General features: G+C 39.7%; 1 protein-coding gene across 1 annotated transcript; it reads right to left on the bottom strand.

Moving 5' to 3' along the window:
• Nucleotides 1–6,414: 6,414 nt before the first annotated feature.
• On the bottom strand, nucleotides 6,415–24,319 carry npr3 (natriuretic peptide receptor 3). Its single transcript, XM_054773083.1, has 8 exons — nucleotides 23,408–24,319; nucleotides 14,461–14,583; nucleotides 14,197–14,372; nucleotides 11,930–12,065; nucleotides 11,087–11,181; nucleotides 10,637–10,754; nucleotides 10,476–10,560; nucleotides 6,415–8,821 (listed from the first exon to the last, which is right to left on the bottom strand). The coding sequence occupies exons 1-8, from the start codon at nucleotides 24,057–24,059 to the stop codon at nucleotides 8,710–8,712; spliced, it is 1,497 nt and encodes a 498-aa protein (XP_054629058.1). The 5' UTR covers nucleotides 24,060–24,319; the 3' UTR covers nucleotides 6,415–8,709.
• Between the last annotated feature and the right edge of the window lie 1,049 nt (nucleotides 24,320–25,368).

The following is a 25,368-nucleotide window of genomic DNA, read 5'->3' as shown; positions in this document are numbered from 1 at the left end:
GCTGCAGTTAGGTCCAAGCCAGGGAATAAACACAGGAAAAAAATATAATCAACAGTCATAGTAGTATTAGTAATAATAATCAAAAGTTGCCCTTGTATTATTCATATTTAAAAAGTACAGTGGAACCTTGGTTAGCGTCATTAATCCGTTCCAAAAGGTCTGAAATGTACTCTAACTGAATCAGTTTTTCCCATAAGAAATAATGTAAATCCAATTCATTGGTTCCAGAAAGCCAAAAATGTTAATGCAGAACATTGTTTTTATAGTTTTACAGTTATAGTTTTACATCCATAAAACAATTCAAAATGCATAAAAATGATGAATGAAAGGGATAAATGAAAATTCAAGGTTACTTTTACCTTCATTGAAGACATGATTGTTGCCAAAGACACGATGTGGCAGCGAGATCAACACAGACACCACCTTTTGTGTTTTGTCATGAGTTATTTCTTGAATACAACAGTGTTTCTCACCTCAAGTCTCTGCTTTTCTTTTGACCACGGCTGCAAAATAAGTCACAATGGAGCCAAAAAAAAACTCGCAAGTGCCAGCATTTTGATAAAGAAGGTGAGAAAATTATTGAATTTAAGAAACAACTCCTACACCAAGATGATGTCTGTGTTGATTTCGCTGCCATATTGTGTCTTTGTGTCTTCAGTTAAGGTAAAAGTAGAAGCTGAGAAGCAATTGTACGCAATTTTTCAACAAAATATTCCTACTACTTCTTATTCTGTCCTCCCACATTTCTCACCCGATTCAAACCAATCCAATATCAAAATGTTCAGCTCATTATGTATAGTTGGCTATCAGGACTTTTTTTTGTAATTTCATATTTTCAGTGGCAATTTTCCTATTGTAAATGAATGGGCAAGTTTTTTTGTGCCCCCTACTGGCGGAAAATCATTTTCCATTTCCCATGACTGTAACATTCGGCTTATTCTACAGCAGTGGTCACCAACCTTTTTGAGACCAAGATCCCCGGTCCCGGCCGTGGACCTGCGCATGATCGACCCCCCCGGCCCAACAAGGGGGGGTGTATATATGTATTTGTTGGCTCAGTGTAGGGGGTGAGCGATGCAGATTTATGAGAGAGGGGCCGGTCAATGCGCTACAACAGCCAGACCTTAGCGAGCGGCGTCGTCGTGGTTCAAAGATTTTTTCGGAGGTGCACGTCTATGGAGTTATATTTGTGTTTTAACATTGAGGTAGCAAAGGCAGATTTCGAGCTGTATTAACGTGCAATAATTACTGTCATGAGCGCAAGCACATCGCTGCATGCGCTCTTTCACTTCCCTCCCTCTCTTGCTCGACCTTTTTGCGAGCGGGGGCGGGGGGCGCAGTCGATGTACGAGGCGATCTAGTGTACCTCCAGCCGGGTTTTGGGGACTGGGCTCCTTGCTGGGGCTTGCAGGTTGCTGCCAGGCGTACGGGCGTGTTCAGTGGACAAAATGCGTGCCTGTCGGTCGCTCTCCGGGAGGTGAGGGCACTGATGTGATCATCAAATTTTTTAGAATGTTCTCGCGATCGACCCGCAAACTCCCAAAGGTCGACTAGTAGCTCACAGTCGACGGGTTGGCGACCCCTGTTCTACGGGGTGACGTGGCTCAGGAGGTAGAGTGGTAATTTGTCCTATGTATGGAAACGTATGGCCCACCCTGTTTCAACATTCAGCCTGCAGTTTTACATTCCAACATTATAAATTTTGACGTCTTTAGTCTGCTGGAGGGCCGCACGGTGGTCTAGTGGTTAGCATGTTGGCCACACAGTCGCAGTCCGGAGATCGGGAAGACCTGGGTCGAATCTCCGTTGGGCATTTCTGTGTGGAGTTTGCCTTCGGTATGAATGTGAGTGTCCTTATGACTGCCTGGCGACCAGTCCAGGGTGTACCCCGCCTGTCGCCCGAAGTCAGCTGGGATAGGCTCCAGCTTACCACCGCGACCCTAATGAGGAGAAGCGGCATAGAAAACGGATGGATAGTCTGCTAAAAATGGACAAATTAAAGGGCGCCACCTGCTGGTGGAAAATAATTTGACATTATGTAGCATTCCACACCTACAGCGCGACGTGGCAGATTGGTGGTCTCCCAGCCCATTGGCTGCTGGTGTGATCCTCAGTTCTCGTGTAATGGTTGAATATATTTATACCTTTCAACAATCATTCTCCATTTTTACATTTTAACATTTCAAATACCGTTTTTTTTTTTTGTCAGCTAACTTACTCCCACGTTTCTCAACCCGCTACAAACCAATCCGACATCTCATTCCGGACATGTAGGCGATCAATCAGGACCGTTCTAAAAACGCCCACATTCCCAACATTGTGCTTATTGTGTGCACGGTGGCATGGCTCGGGTCGCAGAGTGGTCGTCTCCCAACCTGATGGTAGCATCTTCCAACATTCTTCCTACGTTTCAGTTCAGGTTCAGCATTTCAGCATTCACGCACAATTTCTACTGAAATTGCTTCATGTAGTTTGTTGGATCAGTTTTACTGTTCAGTTGTGTAAGAAGTAGTGAGACATAAAAGTTCACAGAAGGTCACATGAAGTTCACCTGCAAAGGTTACAGTACATTTGAACTTTATGGTAAAATGTCACCCCAAAACCCCAAATCTCTAAATATTTGAATACTTCCCAGATTACAATCAACGAACTTAACAAGGAAAACAACGTCACACCTTGCCTGATTGAAATCCAACAGGCAACATTGTGTGCCGAAGTCATGTGAAACAAACTAATGAGAACGGAAGTATAAAATAGGAAGGAAGGAAGTGGTTTCTTCCACGGCTGAAAGGGAACGCATTCCACAGGCTACAAACGTCAACTTGGCCACGCAGAGTGTGAGCGTTCTATCTGATAAAAGCGTTTGACGTCATTCGAATTAGCGCGCGATGGCGAGGTGGACACCGTCCAAATCAACATTCAGCAAACAACCTTGTGACTGAGCGGCAGGGAAACGAGCAAAAGCAACACCAATTCATTCCAATCAAAGTGATGCACCACCCCAAACACGCACGTCCGTGAGCAGGCGTGGCATCAGCGTTCACTATTTGGCAAACACCAGGCAGTCAGGTGAACGTAACGGGGACGGAATCGTGCAGAACATTTACCCAACATGCTTTGTGGCTGAAGTTATTTGGTTGCGTGCACTGGCACTCGCCTGCAACACACACCTGTTTTATCTGTTGTCAGTCTGGAAGCATGGTGACCGTTTCATACCATGTTTCAGTACGTTAAATTATAACAAAACAAGTTACAGTAATTCCTCGTTTATCACTGTTAATTGGTTCCAGACCATAATATTGAATATTTTCATAGTTAGAGCACAGAAAACCTGTTTACAACCTTCTAAATATGTTTTTTTAACATTATTAGAGCCCTCTAGGGGGAAATAACACCCCTATAGTCACCTTTAGAATCCCATTACCCAATATGGTAGACTTAAGAGAAAATAAGATGGAAATAAGACTTGTGTTTTGCTATAAATGGTTAGCGCAGTGGCAGGTGGACAGGAAGTGACGTCGGGGGTTCAGTTTTGGCTTGACGTGTGTTACGGCCACAACAGTAGCCCATTGTTTGGGATTATTGTGCCTGTTGTGAGATCATTCAAACCTGCAGAAAAGCCTGTTTTTTCGGCGTCTGGTGCTTGTGTGTCTCCCCCAACATTACAGTAACGCTACTGCCACCTAGTGACCAGCATAGAATACTACTTTTAATCACAACCTCTTTGAATGCGTCTTCTGAATGCCTTATATTTGTATTTTACTTTCATTTTTATGCTTGAAAATGCTACATTTAGGCAAAAAAAAAGTTACATTTGCTAAAATATTCATATGTTTATTAATTCATATATATTTGAAAAACTGTGAAGCCGTGAAACTTGAAGCGCAATGTGGCATGGGATTACTGTAGTAGTACCTATAATAGCCAACTGCTCAACTGCTCTGTTTTGCTGAGACGTTATAAATAAAAGTTTGCCTGAAGGAAGAGGAAAGGTTCCTTCCTTCCTGAAGAGCTGTGCTTTCCCTCGTATGACACGATGACGTGTAATATTACGACGTTATTCTCGTAAATTCACAACGTCATTCTCGTTATATTACGATCTTGTTTCTCATCAATGTACGCCTTTTTTTTCTCGTGACTTTACGATTTTATCCTCCGTAAATTTACGACTTTATTCTCGAAATCTGATGCAACTTCCTGTGGACCGGGCCGAAAATTCTTTCAGAATACTCCACATTTGTCAGAGGAGCTAACGGGACTGAGTGAAATCCCGATGACACCACTTTTGTGTGTTTTTTAAGTTGTTTTTCCTTTATTAAGAAAATAAACTTAAAGTTTAGTTGTAATGTGTAACTGCACATTTTGTGTGAACAATACTGCACTCTGCCTGTAATTGTTTCTTCATGTGTCAAACTCAATTTAAAATGCGTTTAAAAATAAGCATTTTTAAGGCTTTTTGTGGATGAGTCCATTGTTTGTGGTTCCCACGAATGAATGGCGCTGATGTGTTGCTTGTACACAAACAGCGAGTGTAACGCACAAGATGGTTGAGTAGCCATCCCAACGCTCATGATACTTCTGTGGAGTTAATTTAAAAAACTACATCAGGAGGTTGCCTACAGCCACAGCTGCTTATCCCTCTCCTTCAGACACCCAGAACGTAAAAGAGACATCTTGCCATCCTCCCATTTTCTTCCATTTTTCCGGTTTGCGGGGTCAGTAGTTGCAGACTTCCTGGTCCCTGTCCACCTCTTCACCAAGGGGGACACATAATCCCTCCAATGTGTCCTAGGTCTACCCCAGGGCCTTCTCCAGGCTGGGTAACAAGCCCCCGAGATACTTCAACCCTCCCCCACCTCACTCCTTTTCTGGCTGAGAACCATGGGCTTGGATTTGGAGATGCTGAGTCTCACCCCAGAAGCTGGGGGTCACAGCGTGCTAAGGCCATCACATCCAAACTGGACACCCTTGGCTGCGCCGAGAAACTCTGTCTGTAAAAATAATGTTTTTATGGTGTCTGTCTCATTTTATTCCTCAGTGGAATCCCACAATCCCAGCGACAACTCAGTTTCACAGGAGGTCTGTCCTTCAACAGTCAGAGGTTTGATGCTAGTGTTTGTTCTTCACCAGGCATCATCCCAGATCACCATTTGAGGGATCCCACTTCTGACACCAATAAATACTTCAAAACACGAACATTTAAAAAATATATACTTATGTGATATATTTTTACCAAAAAAACAACAAAACAACAAAAATGACTGCCATGCTTTTATTTTAACGCTTCCTTTGCACTGTAGTGATGCATCGGTCACAAACAAATCGGTGAAATGAACGACAGTAGCCGGTTCGTGTCGCGGGGAGCCAATTGGGATCCGATCATTTTTTTTTCTTGTCTTTTTTTCTGTTAAAGGCGAATGTCGTTGGTCAAGATGTGTGGCGGCATCGCTGTGTCCACACCGAGCTGGGGGGTAGGGGCGGGGTTAAACACGCTGTGGTTCTCTTCGAGCCGATTCCTTGGTGAGAAATTTGCATGAAGAGATTTGACCTATTTTGACCCAACTTGTCTGTTGAGAAACATTTGATATCATGTTTTTTTTGTGTGTTTTTTTTACATTGGTATAATTCATTTTACACAATACATATGATTTGGTAATAAATTCATTTAAGACAACAAAAAATCTGAGGAGCCACTCGGGAGCTGTCTTTATTAAAAAAGCCGAAATTTCGAAGTGGTTCAAACTTCGTTGGGGTCGTCAGGTGGGCAGCCGCCTTCATAGGTGTTTTGATGATAGGCCCGCGCACCTCCAGAGAGCTCATTAGCAACACCTGCCGAGGGTGGCCCCCCTCTGCTTTCAACCCTGAGAGGGTTTTCATGGTTTGGCGTTGGACTTGGCCTGGAATTCCGGGATCATTGAGCAGCCTGATGGTAGACTCGCCCATGAAGCCTCGAGGCAAACCTTGGTTCAGGTCTGCCACCAACTTCCAGCCGCGTGCCCTTCCGGGCTGGTTGATGTCCGATGCGGTGTGGACTTCAGCTGGTGTTGCATCTTCTCTGATGAACGCCCTTGCAGATGCTGAATGGAGTGGCGGAGGAGGCAGGGCATTGATCTTTGTGCACTTGGTCAGTAAAGATTGTGGATTTCATTTCCGTTTCATGAAAGAAAAGTGAATTTAGACCTAAAATTCCCTTTAAAATGTGCTGTGCCAGTACACAAAAATAAGGAAATGATCACAAAGCCTGTTCATGAAACAACGTCTTGAGTAGATGATGTACAGGACGCAATACACACTTCTTTGGTGTAAATCAACTTTTTATTGAATAAAGTTAGGAAAATAAGATATTTATAACACGTGTGTACAAGTGTTACATGTTTGACACTAAATAAGACATTCTGCCACCAATGATGCGTGTTGAATCGTGAGATTTTGAATAACAAACGTGCGTTTGTATGGACGGCTGTGTTGCAACGTCTCATCTCACAGATTGACATATCGTTACAAACACCAGACCCCGCCTCCACATTTCAAATTGGCCAATAGGTTTATGAGAATGCGCCGGGGGGGGTTGTCATGACAGGACGTTTGCCTTTGTGGGTCTGTCATGGGGATTAGCGTCATTGTTTGTTTACAAAATTAGCAGGGCGGATCAAATACTTCTTTTTCATGCGGTACATTCAGTTGTCAGAGAAACACATGCTAATGTGGAGGAATAGAAATAGAAATAAATGATGTCAGGAGAGAATGCTTAACCCTCCAGATTTCGTACGGAATGCAGCAAGGGAGTGTAGCGTAGTATTAAAACTATTTGGCACATTTTATACGTAGCTTCATAAATGCAACACGTAAAGTCAGCCAGCGTCTTCTGAGAATGAATTCAGTGGCACCATTTCTCTAGCGGGCGGCAATTGAATATTTCAATAAACAGGTTTGGAAATGTAAAAAAATATATACAGTGCAAGCTCCAGACCTTGGCAAAGTGGGGACATATCCAAATATTAATACAGCGGAACCTCGTTTAGCGTATGCTTCGGGTAACGTAGAAACCTTATGCCAAAATGTGTCCTCGCTCTGCATACATGCTCAAGTTAGCGTACGATACTGCACGCGTTTTGTCGTGTTAACACGCTGCGTGAGCGCAACTGTACTTTTAATGTATTTTTATCGCAAAACATCCTTGTTAGCCGCTTGTTAATATGTGGAAACAGGAAGCGAAAGTCTATGATGTCATCAGCGGTTGACTCTGTACTTCTTTGCTAACAAAAAATTACGTCGCAAGCCTCGAAAATGTTAACACAAAACACCTTTTTGTAGTTTTCTAAATGCATATAAACGACCAATGAAAGGGATAAATGAACATTTAAGGTTACTTTTACCTTCATTGAAGAGGTGATTGCTGACAAAGACACGATGTGGCAGAGAGATCAACACGGACACCACCTTGGTGTTTGGCTATGAGTTACTTCTTAATTCAATAGTGTTTCTCACCTTCTTTATCAAAATGCTGGCACTTGCAACTTTCTTTGGCTCCATTTTGGCTTGTTTTGCAGCCGTGATCAAAAGAAAAGCACAGACTTTGTGGCGAGTACCACTAAATAAAATAACTCATAGCAAGCGTGGCAAATAACTCACGGCAAAACACGAAGATGGTGTCCACGTCGATCTCGCGACAGCTCCGTGTCTTTGGCAGCAATCACATCTTCAATGAAGGTAACAGTAACCTTAAATTTTTTTCATTTTTTCCTTTCATTCATCTTTTATATGTACAGTATGTATATGCATTTTTAATTGTTTTCTCCATGAAAAACTATAATTGTAAAACCCTAAAAACTTGTTTTGTGTTAACATTTTTGGCTTTCTGCAACGGATTAATTGGATTTACATGATTTCTTATCGAAACAGAGTACATTTCGGTTCGAGTCTGACCTTCTGGAACGGATTAATGACGCTAACCAAGGTTCCACTGGATTATGATTTCATTTTATATAGACATTTATTATTATCATTTATTTTAATATTAGTTATTATTATTATTATTATTATTAATGAAATAACTTAAATCTTGTACACCCGATTATTGTTTAATCGCTGAAGATGTACGTTGTTTAATCATTTCACCCTGGAAAACGAACAGTCTAAAAAAATCATGAATGAAATGAAAATGACATTGGTGCAAGCGTCTGATGGCACCTGCAGCTTCGTTCTCCACAAAGCAGTATCAGTTAGCAAAGCATCAACAAGAGTGTTGTCCTGTGTTGATTATGGCGGCGCTTCCACATTGTGTGTCCAGTGAGCATCGAGCACATGCTTCTCTTACATAATCCTACTTTTTTTAATTATTTGTGACAGGCTGCATTTTAAATAAAACAATGAAAATGTGACTTCCATGAGTCCCATCAACAGTTCCGACCACCAAAGTAGACAACGTAGCATCACATATACCTACGGTATGTAAGTCATTCATTAATGTCAAAACTATGGTTTTGTTTACAGTGTATATATTAAAAAAACACCTATATCTGTATAAAATTCTCAAAGAAGAATAAAATTGACACCCATACAAATACTCACTTGTGAAGAAAAACACACAAGTGGTGCTTCGAGACAGTAGTTGTCCTGAGATACAGTAGGTTTGGAAGTTAAAAAAACACAACCCCTCCCTAAAAGCACTGCTGCGTGTCACCGTCAAGGGGAATCCTGTGGCAACGTTTAAGCAGCGGAGAAGTTTGATCTGATGGAGTCCTCTCGTAACTGGCGGTGCTTCCCCGCGGTGCACTCTTCACTGTGTGCTCGACGCTCGATGGTAATCCTGTAATTTTTCCTGCAAAACACCACAGAAAACATGAGCGGAGTCCTGCCTCTTTGCCCGTTGCTGCGCTTTGTCCTACCACAAAGAAAAAACATACTCACAGGATTAAACAGACACACAATGTACAATATCTGACACCCGACCAACCGGCAACACCCCCACTGACTGTTTTTTACGTTTATGTTCGTCCCGCCCCTTTAAGAAAGTACTCTGAATCTCCATTCATTATATGGCTAAAAGACAAACACTCCCTTCCACTCAGACCTCTCCACCAAAAGTGATTGCCTCTCCTGTTAAAACATAACTTAACTGAGATTCATTGAGATCTATCAGTCTGGAAAAAGTTATAAAGCCATTTCTAAAGCTTTGGGACTCCAGCACACCACAGTGAGAGCCTTTATCCACAAATGGCGAAAATAGGAGTGAGACAAAAAAAATATTGTAAGCAATTTATTGCAAACAGCCATTAAAGTGAAATAGGATGTTTCAAATGTTCTAAACTGGATTTAGATCAGAGGAACACGCAGGGTGGTCCAAAAGAGTGAGGTTATTCCTCTGGAAAAGGGGTCGGTAACCTTTTTGGCCATGAAAGCCACATATTTTAAAATGTATCTCCGTGAGAGCAGTAAAATATTCTTTTAACACTGAATACAACTAAATACGTGGATTTTTAGACAGGATCAACAATTCCAGGTTTTGCCGATGGCTTTGTAGTCTGGTTGACACACGGTGAGGTTAAGTTTCGTGTCCTTCACTTGTGTTTCCTCCACTTGATTTGCCATCATGATGATACCATCGTGGACAGTTCTTGCCGACAGAGGAGAGGCATGTCTCTTATTCATTTGAATACCTTGTTATTGTGTGACAAGTCGTCAAAAAGTTCATTCGCCACATCAAGCATGAATGTTTTGGCATATTCGCCATCTGTGAATGGCTTTCTGTTCTTCGCTATTGCTAAAGAACCAGCAAAGCTGGCCGAAGACCAGTCAGCTTGTCGGCTCCATGCACGGAATATTTACATGCAAAGCCTGGCATGTGTTGAAGGGCCGCTTCATATTTGACCGTTTAATCGATGAAATTTGATCAGTTTTAAAAGAGTGTCAGACTCTGTGACAGTGTGGCGACGCTTCACTCTACTTGCGTCTGCCATCATAACAGAGAGGCGTCCTTGGTCTGGTCTATAATAAAAATATATAAAATATTATGGGAAAAAAATTAGAATATTATGGGAATACAGTCATAATATTACGAAAGAAAATGATGACGATTATTTAAGAAGACCCAAAGACCCAGGTTCATATGAATAATCCACTTTTCACCCAGATCTTAGATCTTAGATACGATTTTTTTTCTTGAAATACAAATAACTTCTCATCATACTTTCATTTTTCAATACGTAGCACTCGGTGGAAAAGTGTGGACACCCCTCCGATGAACATAACATGCCTGTTTTGGGGTACCCGGAGATGTTCCAATGAAGAGATACCAGATCAGTTTGAAATCTTGTTGTCAATCTCATCACCTTGAGGATGAAATCCAACAGGTTGTCTAACATCGGTGTCTGGCCTCATAAATGTTCTTCTTTATGGATGGGCAGAATTTCCACAGACACAATCCAAAATATTGTAGAAAGTCTGGAAGCAGCATCGCTTCTGTCTGGTCTTACCTGAAAAAGTAGTATGCTATGAGCATCGTGGTTCCCAGAACAGTTCCCACAATGACTCCAGTCAAAGCTGACACTCCAAGTCCACCTGGTGAGAAGAACAATCATTGGCCACAGCAACAGTAACGCACTCAAAGGAATTCTAAATAGTCATGTTCCTTTACACGATGTGTCTGATATCTCCGTTTGAGTGATCTGTATCTCTTCCAGAGTGAAATGGTCATGGTTGAAGCTGGACAGGAGCTCAAAGGTTCCATTCATACCATAGTAATTGGCCACCACCTGGAATCACACAATGGATCGTTGAATAGATCAGTGCATTCAGGAAAACCAACATCAACAAGCATTACCGAGGCAAGGAAAAGCTCCAACAGAACTCAGACTCTATCTGCGACTGCCGACAGCCCCGACTGTTTGGGCTGATATAGATGGACGGAGATAGAGAACACAGGACGGAAGGATTGTGACTGAGGAAACAATGCCACCTTGTCTACTCCCCATTTCCGATTGGGTAGGATAGGTCTTACATGAGTAGACTGCATTTCGAGGTGAAAACAAGACAAAAACCAGAGAGCTGTCTTTGGCTGAGATGGAACGATCTTTCTTCTTCTTACCTCATACGTTCCTGCATCAACATTGGTCATTGCCATCAAAGAGAAATCTCCATTTCTGTCCCCATTAACATCCATGGATACCTGACCAGCAATTCCTGCGCGACAGTGAAAACAATGACAGTTACACACTCAACATTGGCACCGATGTCATATTCATGTGTCACCATTCATTGTGAGCCCTTAACTCTTTCTCTGCCAAAGACGTCTATTGACATCTACGACAGCTATTCATTCGTTCTGTTGTCTTTTTTTGATCCCTCCTTCCCTGTACGTTCTTGCTCATTCATCTGTGAGGCATGCCATTGCTCGGCAACTGCTTTGAAATCCGCCCATTCGCGACGGTTGACTTGACTTGCTGGCGGGGAATATATCAACTAAACTAAATATATAAGCAAATATGGCAGTAAATATGTATTTTTTTTCATTTTGCAAATAAATACAGCAAATATAACTAAACCCATAAATCAAATATAAACATTTACAGTAATCCTTCATTTATTGTGGTTAATTGGTTCCAGACCCGACCGTGATAAGTGAACTTCCACAAAGTAGGATTCCTTATTTATAAATGGAATATTTTTGTAGTTACAGCATAGAAAACCTGTTTACGACCTTATGGCATTGGTTTTTAACAATATTAGAGCCCCCAGACCTGAAATAACACACCTATAGTCACATTTACACTGGTATTACCAAATATATAAATATATATGTAATCACAATAAGAGAAAATAAGACATAAATAAGATTTTAAGGGGGGTCAGACTGCCCGAGATGAGATACCTACAAGATTTTTCACAGACAATTTCTAAAATAATTTTCAGTCATGAAAATGTATTTCACCTTCAAAAGTTCTGTTCCACATTTCTGATGTGATTTCGGTTCCGTTCTTCTTACTGTATCCCTTTTTCATGGCTCCATGCAAAGCAATGGCATAAAGCAACAAGGCATCGTGGAATCCCTCAACAAACATGTTGACCTAAAACGTCAAAAGTGTGAAGAAAGAGATGATAAACAAAAACACAAAAGACACGCTAGCATTGCTCATTTTGTCCTTGTTTTGTATGCGAGGCCCATTCATCTGATCGTAGCCATTGCGTCAATACATATCGGTCTATTAGTGGTGCAACGATACAGAAAATTCATGGTTCGGTTTGATTCGATAGTTTAGTGTCACTGTTTGATATTTTATCCATATAAAAAATATGTTCATGCCTTTTTAGATTCGTATTTTATTGAAATTACCAACATTTGTTTCAATGCTGTACTCGTTTTCTGCTGTGCCACTTAGAACCGTATTAAAACAAAAACAACATCTTATAAAGATAATAATAAAACAAGTAATTCATGATTCAATTCAATATGGCAATAAAGATAATTACACCTAATTCACCAATAGTTGTGTTCAAGGATTCAATGGAATTTCATTGAAACTACGTAGCATTACTTCCAGTTCATGTACGCATGCAGTTTGCTATAACATAACAATATAGGGTATATAAATAAATTAAAACAAAGTCAAGGCAACACGTTAAAACTCAAGCTATAAAACAAATTTTTCCGCAATTTGGATAATAAAGATGAAAAATGCAGTTTTGCATTCCACTTGAATGCTCCCGCCTGCGATGATTTTGATGTCAGCGCACATCTACATCTTGGTTACAGTATCGTTCATAGTGCTTTGAACCGAGACGGTTCGATACAGATGCATGTTGCAGCCCTGCAATCTATATATCCTCTAGCAATAATTAGCCTTTATAAGGACCAACTCCACTTCTTCGGTATCTTACCAAAATAAATTGGCTGCTGGAAAAGAACTAGGACCAGTTGGTACTAGTGGTGTAACGCGATGTATACCTAGTCCGAACCTTCAGTTTGGTACAGACCTGTACCGATTTCCCACACAGTGCACATTAATTGAGAGACAGGAAGTGTTTATTCCGTGTGTTTTTTTTTTTTTGAGTAAGCAATTCATGAACAACCAAGTGAAATAGGCTTTAGATGATCAAAAGTTAAAGACCACAACCTTTAAAAATGTGGATTCAATGTCATTTTCTGTTTGGTATTCACACTGTTATGACCAATAAGACAAGTCATTTGAAACTGCTTCAAAGATCCTGGGGGTTATGGAACAAAAAAAGTCAGGTGGTAGACCCAAAAAAATGTCACGGGTCCTGACTGCAAGATCCGATAGGCTGTCCATCAAGACACGGGATGATCCTCGGCCAAAATGTAGGTTGTTACTGGTGCCGACTGCAGTCCAATAACCATAAGATGGCATCTGTGAGAGAAGGATTTTAAGGGTTTTGCCCATTTGGAATCTGCACAAAGAACACTAAACACGCTTTATTCTCTGATGAGAAAAAAATGGAAACTTGACGGTCCTGACAGCTTCCAACGTGACTGGCATGACAAGGCGATCCCACCTGAAATGTTTTTCACACGGCACAGTGGAGGGGGCGCCATCAAGATCCGGGCTGCATTTTCCTTCAATGGAACAATGGAACCTCAGGTTGTGCAGGGGTGTCAAATGGCAGCTGGCTATGTGGAGATGTTGCAGGGGGCATCCCTCATGACCGAAGCCCCTTGTCTGTGTGGTAATGACTGGCTTTTTCCTCACTCTTTTGGACCATCCTGCATGTTCCCCTCATCTAAATCCAACTGAGAACATTTGAAGTTGAATGGCAAGGGAAGTTTACAAAAATGGCCATCAGTTCCAGACATTTGATGCCCTTGGTGAAGCCATCTTCACCACTTGGAGCAACATTCCCACTAGCCTCCTGGAAACACTCACATCAAGCATGCCCAAACCAATTTTTGAAGTGATTAACAAGAATGGTGCAGCTACTCTTTGTTGAGTCCTTTTTTGAACATTTTATTTCTATTTTAGGGGGACTTCGGGTTTTCTTCAGCTATGGTCTTAATCTTTTGATGAGCTGATGAACGGATTATTTCACTTTCATGGTTGTTTGCAATAAATTGCTTACTCAATTACCATAGTGCCAACAGTGCAAAATGTAAATTCTTGCAATTTTTCAACTGGTCTTACCATTTTGATCAGGCGTGTATTTATAAATACATGGACAGTACTTAATGAGAGACATACGTACACTTCCACAGTCTTTGCAGTTGTCCAGTCCCATACTTTCACTGGCCTTTTTAATTTCCACCGAGAAGTTCTCAAACTCCGGCTTGACAGTCCGAAGCAGCGTGACAGTGTTCAAGTATGCGTAGGCTTGCCTTGCATCCTTGTCGAATTTGTCTCCTCTCCTCCACGAGCCGTTGCCTGAAACCACAGGCACAGAACAAGCGACGTCTCCGTGAATGTTACTTTTCGACAGACGGCCGGACGTGGGTGCGTTCCACATCTTTACCGTAAGAGGAGGCGTTGAAGAGTTCGATGTTGAAGAACATGTGACTTCCATTGGTCAGTCGTCGACGGTGTGCAGCAAGCATAATTTCTCGAATTTTGTTGGCTTCCATACACAAGATCACCACTGTAGGAAAATAACAGACACAAGATGTTTTGCAGTTTGCATATAAACACCGTCTCAACTTGAATATGAGCAGTGATGAATGTTAAAGCGCAAAAAGGGCCACATTGTGGCTTCTTTTCATGCTAAATAAGAACATCTTGCACATGCACATTGTCCTTGATATGATGATATGTGTCAAGCCAAAGACGCGTGATCGTAAAAATGATAACACATCATTACATGTAGTCGATACCTGTAACCCCTAACCCCAATACAATACAATCACTGCAAAGATGTGCAATATGACACATCACGTCAGTCCATCATTATCAACGCCGAATCCTCCTGAGAGGACATTGGAGGAGAGGTGGGCAATCCGATGGCGAAACTTGGAAATAATTCCACACCACGGACATATGATCTTATGGCTCTGTGGATGATGTCATCACTTGCGTGCCGATCTCAGCAGACAAGAGCTTGGGCTGCTGCGAAAGGACTGTCGCTCATGCTCAGGGCTGCTCACACTTTTTCAGCCTGCGAGCTACTTTTAAAGTGACCCAAAAAGTCCCAAAGATCTACCTCCTACTATAAATATAGAAAACATATATATTTGCTGTATTTATATATAAAAAAGCATATGAGTACGTATTTATGTACGTTATACACGTTATATACGTGATATCAGGGGTGCACGCACTCTTTCAGCATGCAAGTTACAAGTCAAAATGATCTACCTCGTTCTTTAAAACAGAAACATATATAAAATCTAACTGGTAAACTTTGAAACACTATTGCAAATATTAATGATTAGTATTTCACATTCACAGTTTCAAAGTTTACAGGTAATCAAAGTAGTTGATATCATAATTGTACTCATTATGGCAATAAAGATAATTACACATAATTCCTAAATAGTTGTGTACATAACCTGAGTACTGGTAAACGTAAACGTAACGTAAACGTAAACGTAACGTTCATTAGGACACACAGTTCATGTATTACATCCAGTTAGCATTTGCTATCAAACATTAGCGATATACAAGAATTGAAAATGATTATGCAAAAGACAGTCCAGCCGAAGTCAAGGCAACATATTGAAAAGGTTTCACCAATGGGCACATTTTTAATTTCATCATGAAATAATAGTTTAAGAAGCGGACGTGTAGAAAACACTGATTTCTGTAGTGGAGTTCATGACGTGAAGCAAAGCCATTAAACTTTTACTTTTACACTTTTACCAATTAACCGCCAAGTATTACTGTAGTAGTAAAAGTATTTAGGACAGTAAAGGAGCAGTCAGTGATTATTATTGTTATATTTTACATCTTTGAGGATTAACACAACCAGAAGAACCAAAGCAGATGTAATTTAAACGCACATTCAAACCTTAACCATCACACGTAGGACGCGTAGAAAGCCAAGTGACCACACCGCTTCTCCCGCTAACACTTAGCTATTAGCATGTAGCATCCTCTTTCTCCGTGACGAGAAGGCCACACAGCTGAATGGACCAAAATTGCCCCCTCGTGTTTAGGAGGCACGCAGCATTTGTCCAATGATGGGGAGTTTCCGGAAAAGTGGGAATCTTTGGGTAAAATGGTTAGCTTGAATGTTTTGATGCTCAAATGTTTTGAATCGGGTAAGAAATGTGAAAGCAGCGAGAGTTGTCCATTCATTTGCCGTGGAAAATGTGAGAATTTATTTGGAACGTGTCAACAGAAAACTGTGGAATAAGAATAATAAAAGGAAGGATTTGAGCCAGAGAATATCAGCATGCGCAATACAATCATGTATTCTTTGTTGCGGCAAGAAGTAAACACACACGTACACGCACAAAACATGCGATTGAAGAGCCCGAAGCTCCTCGCATTAATAAGGAAGATTCAGACTCTGGCTGGAACATTCCTCACAACTCTGTCACTTCCACACACCTCCTGAAATGCGCCTTGAGTGGCTGGGACAAACTTCACCTCAGTGCTGCCAGCAGTACAGCACCTTTAATTACACGCAGCCATCCACACACTGCTCACCCTGTGTGCGCTCGCTCTGCTTCCACATGCGCCAACGCAAGCAGACAGCAATACTTCACATCTTACACTTGTACTTGCTACCTCACTCATGCGACCATACCAACTCACAGACAAGACTATTTGGAACATAAAGAGCTGCTTGCAATACCATGAGTACTTCAACAAGGATGTACAGTATGCGGCAGGGTACAGAAAAGACATCGAGGCGCCGCAAACCTTTTAAATTATTCCGTCTCACTTGGTGTTGACTGAATGACTGCTGGATAAGTTCACTGATGCATTTTCCTGTTTATCGTTAGCGTATGTGCAGAATGATATTATTCTTCCAGGCAGTGTTTACCATAAATGTACGTTTGACCCCCCAAACACCAACATTTCATACAGACTCAGTGTATAGGGGGACTTTGGGGGAATGGCTGCAAGTGACCGATTCAATTGCCTTTCCAAAGTGCTTCATACAGTATACTACATGCTAGTGCAGCGTACGCTTCACACTTCTCACAGTGGGCGAAAGAAGTAGTTCATGCCCTGCTGATGTTGTAACTTTACCCCCTGCAAAGATAAGAACACATCATTTATATTTTAACAAAGACTATCAAGAGAATTCATCCAGAAAAAAAACATATTTTTACTCGAGGGCCGGGTTATCTATAATCTACAGTAAATTCCCGCCTATAAGCCGCACCCACTAAATTTAGAGGAAAAAAACTGATTTGTACATATATAACCCGCACCGCTATAAAAGCTGCACGTGTCCACGTCATAAAATGGTACATTGTGGCGCGCCTGGTCTGTGAGGACGGGGCAGCTCTTTATTTGACGGTAGCCAATCACAACGAGCTTGTCAACCCATTCGAAATCTTAGGATGTCATTACTCAGTGTAACAGTCTGACTCACGGTGTCATCTTACTAAGAACACTTTACTAACACACTAAACATTCAACATACAGCAACTTAGCGCTCCAAAAGTATACCCCAGAAATATACAAACATGTACCAATACGTGATTAAAATGAAAATACCCCAGCATTTTATTGTGTTCTCACAAAGCATTGAGAAAACCATTTCATTGGTGGACAAGCAGCATAGAAAATGGTGGATGCAACGCTGCCTCTGTCCACCAGAGGGAGCAAGAGGCTGATGTCAATGCAGCGCCCCGATGAATGTGTTGCTCAGACGCAATGCCTTACAGACAAACTTTAACATGTTTTTTTTTTTCCATTTTAATCTCGTATTGGTACATGTTTGTATATTTCTGAGGTATACCTTTGGAGTGTAAAGTTACTGTGTGATGAATTTAGTGTTGTTCGTAAGATGAAACCGTGAGTGGGATTGTTATGTTGTTATACTGTTACATACGGTATAATGGACGCCTGCGATTTACAAAACGTCCTTGTTAAAATTAATTAAAACAGGAAGCGGAAGGCAGATAAATTGAATTAAAAGTGGTACAAAAAGAAAAATAAACTATTATGCAATTTTTTTTTACAGTCAAAGTGGATTACTATTGTGAGATTTGATATCTTGACAGTTGATGTGAGCATCAGTGTTTCTCCAAACATTCTATTAGCAGGGGTGCTGCACCCCTCATATACAGTAGAACAGATCTAGTATACGTTGTTCTTTTATTCTACTAAATAGCTGTATGTTATTGACATGGCAGCATGTCATTTCTGTCACTACATGCTCACATTCACAATTCATCATCTTCTCTCCGTATCGGGTGCGGAGGAGCGATCGCATTCATGAAATGATGACACGTCTTTCTGACTTTATGTCTTGCTGTCTATTATGAAAGTGAGTGAAATATCCCTGTGGAGGAGAGATTGCAATACAGGTACGCTGCACACATTTATGTCGGTGTTTCCACGTGCATGTGTGCACCCCAAATGTAACTGTAGAGGAGCGATCAAACGTACATGTTTGTGCGGCGTAAAAGCAATTTTATCGAATACGTGATTTCTCAGGAACACTTGCTGCGAACCTTTGATGTTGATGAATGTTACGATATCCTAGAAATGTGTTGAAATCTATTTACAGACTGAGAATCGAACCAGCAACCATAACCATGTCTGACAAGTACGCAGAATGTTACATGTAATGTTAAATGTGAAAGGAATTTCCACCAATAGGGGGCGACACTGAAACTGCCCATTCATTTTCAAAGGGAAAAATGTCACAGAAAATACTGCATCATGGAATTTTTATAAAAGTCATGATAGAAAGACCACATGTCCTGAATGAGCTGATTGTTGAAATGTATAAATCTGCTGACACATTACACGACACCCGAGGATTGAACCAGCAACCATCATAAAACAAAACACTAATTAAACACTAACACGTAGCCCTTCCAACGCTATAAGTATTATTCCTGTACCACTTATCCTGCAGTAGAGAGATGTACATTTTCTTATCTGCAGTAACCATCAGTCTTTACCTTAATGTCATTTGCAGGCTTTAAGAGGTAAACGACTGCATGTATTTGTCCAAAAAATAATAGCACGGGCAACACATTAGAGATGCACGTTATGCCACTTTTTCACCCTTTTGTGTGCGGCGGTTCAGAAGTAGAAGCTTTTCATCGTGGAGTGTCAACAATTTCTCACATGCTTGCATAAGTAAGCTATGGCAGTTGATGTCTTGTATTTCTTGTGGTGACGGTTGGATATAGGATATTTGTTAAACACTGTGTACAAAAAGTGCAGACAAAGTCGCCGCGTGTTGCAGATGGCCGACTGTATTGCAATTGCTCCTCCACTGTGACATTTCACATGGTGGGGCAAACGCTGCACCGGTTGACTGAGCAGAAACTTACTTTTTATGTTCTTTTTGTCCGCTTTCTATTTCTGTTTGCAGTGTATCGACCAGCTTTTTGGACTTTGCTTTGGATCTAACGTGACTGCCGTCCAGTCTGTTTAACAAGAAGGAGCACAGATCATCAAACCATTTCACTCTGCCAACCTTGCACTTGTGTGAAGAGCAAATTGGAGAGGCTAGCTTGTTAGCTCAGTAGCTTTTTATGTTAGAGGTGGCCGTCTCTTATGTCCCTGCAGTCATACCGTAGCCTGAGCAATGTGGTGTAGGCAAAGAATAATAGGAGTGTAAAGACGACTATAGGGGTGTTATTTCATGTCTACAGGGCTCTAATAATGGTAAAAGATGACTACAGGGATGTTATTTCATGTCTACAGGGCTCTAATAATGGTAAAAGATGACTACAGGGATGTTATTTCATGTCTACAGGGCTCTAATAATGGTAAAAGATGACTATAGGGGTGTTATTTCATGTCTGAAGGGCTCTAATAATGGTAAAAGATGACTATAGGGGTGTTATTTCATGTCTACAGGTCTCTAATAATGGTAAAAGATGACTATAGGGGTGTTATTTCATGTCTACGGGGCTCTAATAATGGTAAAAGATGACTATAGGGGTGTTATTTCATGTCTGAATGACTCTAATAATGGTAAAAGATGACTATAGGGGTGTTATTTCATGTCTACGGCGCTCTAATAATGGTAAAAGATGACTATAGGGGTGTTATTTCATGTCTGAAGGGCTCTAATAATGGTAAAAGATGACTATAGGGGTGTTATTTCATGTCTGCGGGGCTCTAATAATGGTAAAAGATGACTATAGGGGTGTTATTTCATTTCTACAGGGCTCTAATAATGGCAAAAGATGACTATAGGGGTGTTATTTCATGTCTACAGGTCTCTAATAATGGTAAAAGATGACTATAGGGGTGTTATTTCATGTCTACGGGGCTCTAATAATGGTAAAAAAAATCATAATTACAAAGTCATAAACAGGCTTTCTCTGCTCTAAATACAAAAATATGTTGTTTATTAATATTGAATCCTACTTTTTGTCTTCGTCGTACTAGGAACCTTATTTCCGCATGACGTGAATGTTCTGTCATCTTTATTTCTTCGTAACACTCTTTTGTTTGGACTTTGTTTGTGACTATTCTGCGGCAAGTTTTTTTTTTTTTTTTTTTACAGACCATTTTCCCTGCCACGCCCCTGCATGTATCTCTAGCTGACATCCCAGCCATTCGGGGGGGGGGGGGTTCTTGGAATAGACTAGCATGGCTCCTCTGTATAAATAAACATACTTTCCAATGAATACATGAAAAAAAAGAAACGTGTATAATATATACTAATATGAAATTAACACATTCGATATTGATTGATATTATAGATATAATTTGTAAAAAATTATTTATTCATGTATTTACTATCTATTTATATATTACATACACACACATATACTGTATATATATATATATATATATATAAATAATTGCCTAATTGTGCATTTTAGATACTACTATAACATTAATAAATTAACTATTGATAGATATTTTTTTAAAGAAAATATTCATGTATTATTTATTCTGATTATATATCTTAAATTTACAAATATTATATATATATATATATATATATATATATATATATATATATATATATATATATAATTGTCTAATTAGATTTATTTTAATAATTGTCTAATTGTGCTTTTTATCCAATAAATATTGATTGATATTATATTTATAAGAAAATATTTATTTAGATTTAATCATTTAATAATATATATATTTATACATTGTCTAATTATACATTTCAAATACTAATAATGAGCGATTTTAAGAAACAATACAAGCAGTTGAGGTTTGCAAAGTACAAGTACAAGGACAAAAGAGTCCCTGTGTACTACAATATTATGTCTCATCACTACTACACTCACTACTAACTCTTCATTCGTGTGAGTTCATTGTCAGTCTTCACCCATCATCCAACTGTGTTCTGTTATGTCTATTTTATGCATATTATTTATTAGGATCGTTAGAGGAAGTAGTTACGGTGACAAGAACTTTGACTACTGCTTTACCACATTATTACGTCACCTTTCCATTTTCCTGCGTATTTTAAACCACAAAAAGAGTACATGTGGAATACAGGAAGTGAACAAATGTATTGCAATTGATGTGAAACGGATGGGGGGGTAGGATTAAATATCTTCCTACTCGTTTTGAACGTGAGGAACTGTGAATTGTACTTGTGATGTATTCCAATCTAACATGTATGCATGTCCAGAATAAATTAAAACATGACCATTATATCAATTAATAAATTCAATATTGATTGCCATTATAGACATTGTTTTCAAAGAAACATTTATGTATTATTTATTTATATTTGATTTATTTTTATTATTTTTATCCCATTATTTTACATACAAAATAATATATATATATATATATATTTGTATACAGTTTAATAATTGTCTAATTATACATTTTTTACAACAATACAATATTAATAAATCTTGATTTACTTTATAGACATTATTTTTAAAGAAAATATTTTACATTATTTATTATATATATATATATATATATATATATATATATATATATATATATATATATAAAAAATTTACTAATTGTATAGTTATGCATTTTATATACAAATAACAATATATTAAACATTTATTTATATCTATATAATTTGTTGATATATATATATATATATAAGTACAGTGAGCGACAGAGTGCAAAGGGGCAGCAACGTACAAACGCTCCAAACCCAGAAATGATGAAGGGAACGTAAATTTACACCGTCATCCAAGCTGTACACAGACTACTTTACATTGTATCAAGGTGTCCTTTCTTCACTATCGTCCCATGAGAGGATATCATCAAGTATTTGCAGAGATGTGAGGGGTGTACTCACTTTCGTGAGGTACTACACCTTACCTGATACACTCCCATTCTGGGGATAAGGTGGATTGTCACATGACCGCCACATGACAACCACTCCTAAACGTCGCTTATACGTCACTTCGGGACTTGATGAGGTCAAGTCCAGCACAAAGCAAAACGTTGTCATGTGCTGAGAAAAACTTGATACATAAATATATAAAAAAAATACTATGTATACTGTATATAATATACTGTACATCCACACTAACAAATGAAATAAATATTACACTAAAAACGTACTGTCACCTATAAAACATACTGTAGCTGACATACAGGCTGTTTTTTACACAAGGTGTCCTTAAAGTCTGGACATATAATAGACAAATTACGATTGTATCATATTTTTACAAAAGCTTTTAAAATTGAATTCATAATTCATGAAAAAGACACATAAATAAAGTAATTTCTTTTTTGTTACCATAAAGGAACACTGATTAAACATGTACTGACCATTCTTGCCAATCATTTTTCAACAATGTAAAATGTAAACATGTGTTATACTGACGTCAGATTCACAAATATTGTTATATATCACATATCATGTTTTTTAATAGGATTGAAGGGATTTTACAAAAAAGGTTTAATTGACAATAATTCATGAATAAAAAAAACAATAGCAATACATGAATAAAATATATATTTCTAAAAAGCAGGCAATGTCACCCCTAATATACACTTCATTTAAATATTGGTTTATAATATAAATATGTTATTTTTTGTAATTTACAATTGGGTAAATTTGATTTAAAACAAAAAATAACTGATTATTAATTAATGACTGAAGTATTATTACATAAATAAAATCATTACTTTTTAGGTGATAAATAAAATGTTTTCTGAAATGAATGAATTAACTGTTGATGTACAGTGTATTATACTGTATATTCATCACTGATCATTAATTCATGAAAAAAAACAATGGCAATACATGTTTTTATTGTTTATTTGTGAAATAAAACCGGGTGGGTTGTTGCCTGTATGTCCAGAGCTGAGGGACCCTTGTAGAAGGTCTTCCCCGGTGGACGACAGAAGATTTGTCTTACCTTGAGTGTCATACACGCTTTGGATGATGTCCTCAGCGTCCACGTGGTCGTCGTGGGACACAGAATAGGTTTTAATGTTCATGTCAGCCATGAGATGATAGATGCCCTCCACCGTGAAGTAACAGTTCCGGTCCTCCTTGTCGTCCTCGTAGACCAGGACGGCGGTCCTCCACGAGAAGTACTTGAAGATCGCGCTGAAGGTCTCTGCCATCTTGCCGTAGGACGGAGCGATGCGTGTGAGATGGGAGAACTCCGTCTTCTTGTCGCTGAAGGCGGCGGCCAGGGCACCTGCTGAGATGACCGGAATGTTCCAGTGGGACGCCAGCCGCACCACCGCCGCCGCCTCGTACTCGCACACCGGACCCAGGATCAGGTCCGGCTTCTTCCCGCACGACCTGTCCAACAAGTGGAAGAGGGCATCGTTGACACAGTTGGAGCTCTCAAAGTGGATGTTGAAGTGGAAGCTGGAGAAAGGCGCTCCTGATGCCTGCAGCTTCATCTGCGCGTAAAGAACCGCCGGCGCGACCCTCGCGTAGGAGAAGAGGTAAGAGTCGTTTTTGGGCAGGAAGACCACCACGTCTATGTCCTCCTCAGCCACGCCGCTGGACGCCGCAAGCAAGGCCAACAACAACACACGCACAGAGCTGCACATGACGCCACTTGTCCCAATGTTGGAGAGATGTTCTTCAAACGTGTCTTCTGCAAAAAGCTCCACTTGGCGGCGCAAACTTCAAGCCTTCCCGCCGCAACTTGTGAGGAACTTATATTCGATATGTCAGCGACATCAACGTGTCTTTTGCGGGCATTGAGGCTTCCTTCTGGATATGTTGCAAGTGTTCTTCTCCGTAAGACCACCACACACGAAGCCTCTGGACTTTAAAGCATCTTCATGGCTCAAACCTGCGTCATCGCAACCTTCTCCACCTCCCTCTTAAAGCTACACGCCACCACAGCATGCGGGATCTGGACGATACCGCACGCTCTGCTATCGACCGGATCCCGAAGAAATTAGCGCTATTCGTCAGGACTGCCGATACCGATTCTTTTGCCATTTTTCAACAAAGGTTGTGATTCTTGCCTTGAATTTATTGATGATAATCACAGTAAAACACGACATATTGATTTAAGTGGGCATATTTCAACTTATTTTCTTTCTAATGTGGCTTTAAAATCTATTAAGGGAAATAAGGGAAAATGAGGAGGAAAGGAAAATAAGGAAAATAATAATAATATTGATATTTCAATATTTCTACTTTTTCTTTTTAAGGCCGTGTTAACATTTTAAGGGAAATATGGGAAAATACAATAAGGAAAATAATAATAATATTGATATTTCAATATTGCAACCTTTTCTTTTTAAGGTAGCGTTAACATTTTAAGAGAAATATGGGAAAATGAGGGAAATAAAATAAGGAAAATAATAGTAATTTTCATATTTCAATATTTTAACCTTTTCTTTTTAAGGTAGCGTTAAACATTTTAAGGGAAATATGGGGAAATAAAGGAAATAGGGGACAATAAAAGGAAAAATATGGGAAAATAAGGGAAATATAAAAAATAAGGGGAAATATTGGCAATAAAGGTAAATAAGCAAAAATGAGTGGAATAAGGCAAATAATGGGAAATAATGGAAAATACTGGAAGCAGACTGCTGTTGCTCAAGTGTGGGTATCGGCACCATTGTCACCTGCAGTACCGGAGACGATTGGAAGTTAAAATACGAGAATTCAATAAATAAATGGGACGATGATAGGAAATAAAGTCCAAAATACGGGAGTTTCCCGGAAAAAAACGGGAGGGTTGACAGGTACGGGCCTTAATCGTCTTTCATGTTTCATTTTATGTAAAGATGGAGCTGTGGGCCGTTCAGACCATTCGTGCAGTGATGGACGTGGGAAGAATGGACTGGCCTGCATTCACTACTCGTCCTAACACTTCTAATCTCAAGTTTTACTGCAATT

This window comes from Dunckerocampus dactyliophorus, chromosome 4 (genome assembly GCF_027744805.1).
Source record: "Dunckerocampus dactyliophorus isolate RoL2022-P2 chromosome 4, RoL_Ddac_1.1, whole genome shotgun sequence".
NCBI classification, from domain to species: Eukaryota; Metazoa; Chordata; class Actinopteri; order Syngnathiformes; family Syngnathidae; genus Dunckerocampus; species Dunckerocampus dactyliophorus.
This window is presented reverse-complemented; position numbering and strand designations above follow the sequence as displayed.

Coding starts and splice junctions, on each gene's coding strand:
- npr3 (XM_054773083.1), bottom strand. CDS start 24,059: ATGTGCAGCTCTGTGCGTGTGTTGTTGTTGGCCTTGCTTGCGGCGTCC. Junction 14,373..14,460: donor CTTCAACGCCTCCTCTTACG/GTAAAGATGTGG, acceptor CTGTGGTTTCAG/GCAACGGCTCGTGGAGGAGA. Junction 10,755..11,086: donor TTGATGCAGGAACGTATGAG/GTAAGAAGAAGA, acceptor GTGTGATTCCAG/GTGGTGGCCAATTACTATGG.